Raw genomic sequence first — 7,948 nt, 5'->3', positions numbered from 1 at the left:
AGTTCTAGCAAAGCTCATATCCCACCGTATCGTCCATCGTTCTAGCGTGCGCTTTCGAGACGTGTTCCCGTGAGTACACATCCTCCTCTTGTTGGTATCGTACAGAGAAAGTTCGGTGAACGATAATAGAAATGTGCTGGAAAGTCGATATCGGCACCGTCTGGGGTCTGAGTTGCCGTACGGCGGCGGGGTGCATGTGTGCCGTGGCGCCGGGGTTATTGGGCGCAGCGGGACCTCCAACGACTCCACCCGATCCTGCACCGTCGAACGAGCAGCGGACGGTGGATACCCGGTCACAGTTGGCGCTCCCGCCACGCGGACGACTTTTCCATTCCTCCCGTTCTATCGCGGCATGACGGCCTTTTCTACTAGCGGAGCCCACTCCTCATGACTAGGCGGCGGCATATTGAAGGTGCACTCATGCGTCCAAGGCTGCCCACAGCTCAGACGGAAACCACAGCAATGCCACCACCAACAAATCGGAAACAGGATCGTTTTATATGGTCAAGTTTCAAATTGCCGAGCAAGCCGACGCTTATTCCGTCATTTCACCACGTCACTGCCAACGCCGAGGGTTCAAACTGGGGTTGGTGGCGCGGCGTGGCGCCCGTTGGTCCATATGACCACATTCTTTTTTTACGTACAAAAATCATAGTAGTATCACCACAATTCTTGATCCATTAAACTAAGAAGCCATTTGTTGACTCGAAAACCACGGGAGGCAGCCGCTTCCGTTTGGAAGCCTCCGTGCATCTCGTATTAATTGCAGCCATGATTTGATCTTTTCCACGGTGCTCTCCATGTGCTGCCCCGCTGCTAATCTGCTCCAAATCGCCTCCCTTCTCGCTCCGTCGACGGTCCAAGCTCGGTAGAATCGAGGATCTTTTCAACAACCCAGGTAGGTAGGTGTAATTCTTCTCCTTATCTTAATACTACAGAATTCAGATGATCTGGAGAGCTGTCCTTAAGATACATGCAGTTTCAGACTTCTGATCTTCTGTTTCGCTGCGTGTCAAGAAGTTCGAGATAGACTGCTGAGGGCGGGAGATCATCGATCGGCCCAACGATGGGGTGCATCTCCTCCAAGGTCCTGACCAGGTCAGGGAGCCTGCGAGAGAAGACCAACCAGGGGTTCCAGAAGAGCAGCCTGGTCGAGGACATCATCCTCTCCAACTCCAAGACCAACGGCGACCAGTTCCTGGCCCTCCTCCGCACCCCCAGCTCCGCCGCCAGGACGAGCAAGGTCGACGCCGCCGCCGACCAGCCCCCCGCGCCGGCGCCGGCCAAGATCGAGACGATCAACGTGTCTGACCTTCTCGCCGGGCTGGAGGAAGAGAACACCGCCGAAGGAGCCGATGAGCGAGGCGACGATCGGAAAACAGGCGGCGGCGAAACCTTGTCGCCCCGGTGCGCATCGGATGGCGCGGCCGGGAGGGCCGTCAGCTTCCGCACGCTGGAGGAGTTCGACGCCCTGGTTTCGCGGTGTGCCTCGCCGGAGAAAGCGGAGCCTGTAACAGCACCAGCAGCGCCTGAACCAGACGCGTCGGTGGAGCCGCCGCCGCTGAGCAGCTCCTCAGAGCAAGGCGCGATGGCCACAGGGAGCAGGGAATCCGAACCAGACGCGCCGGTGGAGCCGCCGCCGCTGAGCAGCTCCTCGGAGCAAGGCGCGATGGTCACAGGGAGCAGGGAATCCGAACCAGATGCGACGGTGGAGCCGCCGCCGCTGAGCAGCTCCTCGGAGCAAGGCGCGATGGTCACAGGGAGCAGGGAATTCGAACCAGATGCGCCGGTGGAGCCGCCGCCGCGGAGCAGCTCCACGGAGCAAGACTCGATGGCCACCGCGAGCAGCGCTCCGGGACTAGGGGAGGCGCCCGGCGGCGCGAAGAGGCGGGCGAGGGCGAGGCAGCTCGGCGAGCTGAGCGCGACGCCGGGCTTCGACTTCAGCAAGTCCGGCAGCCTGAGGGACTGGCTGCTCGGCGGCGGGCAGATGTTCTCGCCGGGCTCCTACGTCACGCCAAAGTTCGGCAGCGTGACGGCGGCGCCGTCCGAGTCCGCGGAACACGGAGAGCGCGCGGTGTTCGATCCGGAGCTGGTGGCGCAGCTGGAGGAGGCCATGGAGGAGCTGTCGGTGGACGAGGAGCGCGTGCTGAGGGAGGTCCTGGAGGTCCTCGAAGCCGGAGAAACACAGATGTTGGAGAGGCTGGACGATCGGGAAGTGCCGGCGGTGATTGTGCAGGATTAGGCGTCAGCTTGATGATGATTTTGGTAACTTTTGTTGCCGTTTTAGAGTGCTTGTGATGTGATTTGTCAACCCTTTGTTAAGGAGAAATGTACAGCAAAGATTTTGTTTTTTCATTTTGTTTTTAAAAGGGGGAAGGCGCTCAAGGCGTCAAATTTTCATTCCAATCAGAACTCAAGTACTCCTTCCGTTCCTAAATATAAGTCTTTTAAGCGATTACACTAAGGGTCTACATACGAAGCAAAATGATTGAATCTATACTCTAAACTATGACTATATACATTCGTACGTAGTCCACTACTAAAATCTTTACAAAGACTTATAATTAAGAACGGAGGGAGTACATAGTAGTGTAGTACAACTCGAATTACAATTCCTTGGCAATCTAGGCTAAGAAGTAAGAAGCACACGAAGAAATAACTGCATCCAAAATGTACCTAGCTAGCTAGACCACCGCGCCGCCCTCCTTCGCGACCCAGGGGGAGAAACCGTCGGGCCGCCGGCCGTCCTCCACTCCCTTCCTTCGTCTAGCCACCAAAAAAGGCGCCAGCCAGCAAAGCTGGACATGCTCCGTTGACACCAGCGACGAGGCGTTTTTATTGGCTTGCGCTAAGAGGTGGGGGCGACGTGCCTCTGGACTGCAAGATGCAGCGGGAGGCTCAGGGCATGGCTCGTTCGGCAAGCACGGTGTCCATGATGGGTGAAGGCAGCGGCCTTGACGGATGCGCTTGTGGGTTCTATGCCCAGATCTGATGGTCCCTTGAATGGCGACCAAGAACCCCGAATCAATCACTTCCGACACCCCTCCATACCAAGCCCTTGCGCAGTGGCAGGAGGATGGCCATCGTTCTTGGGCGCCGGCCGATCTTGCCGTTGGATTCAATTTGGCACACGGTGGCTAGGTGAGGCAAGACAGCGGCCTCATCCTGTGTGTGGCGGCATCGTAATTCTATGATGATGGTGGATTGTCTGAAAGCACAATTGCTCCCTAAGGTGGTTTTGGTAATTAATCGCAACATATGTGAAAACACAATGGCTCTCTAAGGTGGTTTTGGTAATTAATCACAGCATATGCATCACTGGACTAATGAGTTTTTTCCAAGTATATTTCAAAAAAGTTTAAAATATGCTTTGGCTATAGGATTGAGTGGAGATGCCCCTTAATGAAGGAAGAAATAAGATTGGCTCACGCTTCAAGTAAGAAGCCTCTTCATTTTACACTTTTGTGAGAAATCACATTTGAGTCCATCGGAAAGTCAATACTATTAAAAGGGGATGAGGTATTATGATGAATTGGTTGCTCAAGTGCTTAGAGTTAGCCACCAAAAATACTCAGCCACTCTTCCACGAAATATATCTGTCCCAAGCCAAATGTCTAAAATCGATGCCACCAACAATTTCTACTCGGCCCTACCGATTTCACACTTAGACAGATCCTAGCCAAACACTACCACTTCGGTGCAAACGAAACTGCATTCGTGCTACCGAGTTCATGCGACCAACTTTCTGTTGCCCCGATACACGAAGTTGGAATTTCCGAGTTTGAGTATTGGTGTCACCGAGTTGTGTCATCTGACCGTTAGTCACCTTTTCGGTGCCACCGAGTTGTGTAGATCGGTTCCACCGAGATTCAAAGTTATTGCCTTTTGAGCAAGTCGGTACCATCGAGCTTGTAACTTCGGTGTCACCGAGTTGGTCAATCATGGTGTAACGGTTGGATTTTGTGTGCTGCCTATATATACCCCTCCACCTACCTCTCATTCGTAGAGGAAGAACTCAAAACACACACTTCATTGCCAGGTTCATATTTCTGAGAGAGAGAGCCACCTACTTACGTGTTGAGATCAAGATATTCCATTCCTACCATTTGAAACTTGATCTCTAGCCTCCCCAAGTAGCTTTCCACAAGATCAATCTCTCGTACCCCTGCCAAATCTAAGAGAGAGTGGTTGAGTGTTGAGGAGACTACCTTTAGAAGCACAAGAGCAAGGAGTTCATCGTTCTACCACATCTATTACCTTTTGGAGGGTGGTGCCTCATAGATTGGTTAGGTGTCGCCTGGGAGCCTCCTACTTCGTGTTTTGGAGTTGAACCAAGATGTTTGTAAGGGCAAGGAGATCGCCTATTTCGTGAAGATCTACCCTGAGTGAGGCTAGTCCAGTGTGGACGGGAGCCGTGGTGGAATAGACAAGGCCACTTCTTCGTGGACTCTCTGTTGGGGAACTTCGCATGGGAAACAAAAAATTTCCTACGCGCACGAAGACCTATCATGGTGAAGTCCATCTACGAGAGGGGATGTTCGATCTACGTACCCTTGTAGACCGCACAACAGAATCGTTAGTGAACGCGGTTGATGTAGTGGAACGTCCTCACGTCCCTCGATCCGCCCCGCGAACCGTCCCGCGATCAGTCCCACGATCTAGTGCCGAACGGACGGGACCTCCGCGTTCAGCACACGTACAACTCGACGATGATCTCGGCCGTCTTGATCCAGCAAGAGAGACGGAGAGGTAGATGAGTTCTCCGGCAGCGTGACGGCGCTCCGGAGGTTGGTGGTGATCTTATCTCAGCAGGGCTCCGCCCGAGCTCCGCAGAAACGCGATCTAGAGGTGAAACCGTGGAGATATGTGGTCGGGCTGCCATGGCAAAGTTGTCTCAAATCAGCCCTAAAACCTCCGTATATATAGGGGGAGGAGGGGGAGCCTTTCCTTGGGGTCCAAGGACTCCCAAGGGGGTCGGTCGAGCCAAGGGGGCAACCCTCCCCTTCCAAACCGAGTCCAACTAGGTTTGGAAGGAGGAGTCCTTCCCCCCTTTTCCCACCTCCTCTTTTTTTTTCCTTTTCTCTTTGATTTTCTTCCTATGGCGCATAGGGCCTTCTTGGGCTGTCCCACCAGCCCACTAAGGGCTGGTGCGCCACCCCCAAGGCCTATGGGCTTCCCCGGGGTGGGTTGCCCCCCCCCCGGTGAACACCCGGAACCCATTCGTCATTCCCGGTACATTCCCGGTAACTCCGAAAACCTTCCGGTAATCAAATGAGGTCATCCTATATATCAATCTTCTTTTGCGGACCATTCCGAAACCCTCGTGACGTCCGTGATCATATCCGGGACTCCGAACAACATTCGGTAACCAACCATATAACTCAAATACGCATAAAACAACGTCGAACCTTAAGTGTGCTGACCCTGCGGGTTCGAGAACTATGTAGACAGGACCCGAGAGACTCCTCGGTCAATATCCAATAGCGGGACCTGGATGCCCATATTGGATCCTACATATTCTACGAAGATCTTATCGTTTGAACCTCAGTGCCAAGGATTCATATAATCCCGTATGTCATTCCCTTTGTCCTTCGGTATGTTACTTGCCCGAGATTCGATCATCAGTATCCGCATACCTATTTCAATCTCGTTTACCGGCAAGTCTCTTTACTCGTTCCGTAATACAAGATCCCGCAACTTACACTAAGTCACATTGCTTTCAAGGCTTGTGTGTGATGTTGTATTACCGAGTGGGCCCCGAGATACCTCTCCGTCACACGGAGTGACAAATCCCAGTCTCGATCCATACTAACTCAACTAACACTTTCGGAGATACCTGTAGAGCATCTTTATAGTCACCCAGTTACGTTGCGACGTTTGATACACACAAAGCATTCCTCCGGTGTCAGTGAGTTATATGACCTCATGGTCATAGGAACAAATACTTGACACGCAGAAAACAGTAGCAACAAAATGACACGATCAACATGCTACGTCTATTAGTTTGGGTCTAGTCCATCACATGATTCTCCTAATGATGTGATCCCGTTATCAAGTAACAACACTTGCCTATGGCCAGGAAACCTTGGCCATCTTTGATCAACGAGCTAGTCAACTAGAGGCTTACTAGGGACAGTGTTTTTGTCTATGTATCCACACAAGTATTGTGTTTCCAATCAATACAATTATAGCATGGATAATAAACGATTATCATGAACAAAGAAATATAATAATAACTAATTTATTATTGCCTCTAGGTCATATTTCCAACAGTCTCCCACTTGCACTAGAGTCAATAATCTAGTTCACATCACCATGTGATTCCAACGAATCCAACACCCATATAGTTATGGGGTCTGATCACGTCTTGCTCATGAGAGAGGTTTCAGTCAACGGTTCTGAAATTTACAGATCCGTGTGTTCTTTACAAATCTTTATGTCACCTTATAGATGCTGCTACTATGTGCTATTCGGAAATACTCCAAATATCTACTCTACTATACGAATCCGTTTCACTACTCATAGTTATTCGGATTAGTGTCAAAGCTTACATCGACGTAACCCTTTACGGCGAACTCTTTAACCACCTCCATAATCGAGAAAAATTCCTTAGTCCATCAGTTACTAAGGATAAATTTTGAGCGCTGCTAGTGATTCAATCATGGATCACTCTCTGTACCTCTCAACAGACTTGCTGCAAGGCACACATCAGGTGCGGTACTTAGCATGGCATACTTTAGAGTCTACGGCTAAGGCACAGAAGACGACCTTCGTATATTCTCTTTATTCTGCCGTGGTCGGGTTTTGCGTCTTACTCAAATTCACACCTTACAACGCAACCAAGAACTCCTTCTTTGCTGATCTATTTTGAACTCCTTCAAAACTTGTCAAGGCATGCATCTTGTTGAAACTTCCATTAAGCGCTTTCGATCTATCTCCATAGATCTTTGATGCTCAACGTTCAAGTAGCTCAATCCAGGTATTCCTTTGAAAACTCCTTTCAAACAACCTTGTATGCTTTACAGAAATTCTGCATTACTTCTGATCCACAATATGTCAACCACATATACTTATCAGAAATTCTATAGTGCTCCCACTCACTTCTTTGGAAATACAAGTTTCTCATAAACCTTGTACAAACCCAAAATCTTTGATCATCTCATCAAAGTGTATATTCCAACTCCGAGATGCTTGCACCAGTCCATTGAAGGATTGCTGGCGCTTGCATACTTGTTAGTATCTTTAGGATAGACAAAACCTCCTGGTTGTATCACATACAATGTTTGCTCAAGGAAACCGTCGAGAAAACAATGTTTTGACATCCTATGTGCAATATTTCATAAATAATGCAGCAACTACTAACATAATTCTAACAGACTTTTAGCATCGCTACGAGTGAGAAAGTCTCATCATAGTCAACTGTTTGATCTTGTCGGAAACATCTTTGCGACAAGTCGAGCTTTTCTTAATAGTGACTTATCACCATCATCGTCTGTCTTCCTTTTAAAGATCCATCTTTACTCAATAGTCCTATGACCATCAAGTAGTTCTTCCAAAGTCTACACTTTGTTTTCATACATGGATCCTCTCTCGGATTTCATGGCTTCCAGCCATTTGTCGGAATCCGGGCCCATCATTGCTTTCTCCATAACTCGTAGGTTCACTGTTGCTCAACAACATGACCTCGAAGACAGGGTTACCGTACCACTCTGCAGTAGTACGCGACCTTGTCAACCTACGAGATTTGTAGTAACTTGATTTGATGCTCGATGATCACCATCATCAGCTTTCACTTCAATTGGTGTAGGCGCCACAGGAACAACTTCCTGCGGCCTGCTACACACTGGTTGAAGTGATGGTTCAATAACCTTATCAAGTTCTACCACCCTCCCACTCAATTCTTTCGAGAGAAACCTTTCCTCGAGAAAGGATCCGTTTCTAGAAACAA

At 49.9% G+C, this 7,948-nt stretch overlaps 1 protein-coding gene across 5 annotated transcripts; it reads left to right on the top strand.

Annotated features, from left to right (window-relative positions):
• Nucleotides 1–469: 469 nt before the first annotated feature.
• Nucleotides 470–2,355, top strand: LOC123408397 (proteoglycan 4-like). Of its 5 annotated transcripts, none has more exons than XM_045101514.1 (2): nucleotides 470–898; nucleotides 1,021–2,355. In XM_045101514.1, exon 2 carries the CDS (start codon nucleotides 1,067–1,069, stop codon nucleotides 2,240–2,242), a length of 1,176 nt encoding a protein of 391 aa, XP_044957449.1. In that variant the 5' UTR covers nucleotides 470–898; nucleotides 1,021–1,066; the 3' UTR covers nucleotides 2,243–2,355. The 5 variants fall into 5 exon arrangements, with proteins under 5 accessions (XP_044957449.1, XP_044957451.1, XP_044957450.1 ...); XM_045101516.1 differs by having other exon boundaries at nucleotides 1,018–2,355; XM_045101515.1 differs by having other exon boundaries at nucleotides 470–902.
• Nucleotides 2,356–7,948: the final 5,593 nt, after the last annotated feature.

This window comes from Hordeum vulgare, chromosome 7H, assembly GCF_904849725.1.
Source record: "Hordeum vulgare subsp. vulgare chromosome 7H, MorexV3_pseudomolecules_assembly, whole genome shotgun sequence".
Taxonomy (NCBI): Eukaryota; Viridiplantae; Streptophyta; class Magnoliopsida; order Poales; family Poaceae; genus Hordeum; species Hordeum vulgare.
Note: the sequence above shows the minus strand (reverse complement) of the source record. Positions and strands in the feature narration are given on the sequence as shown.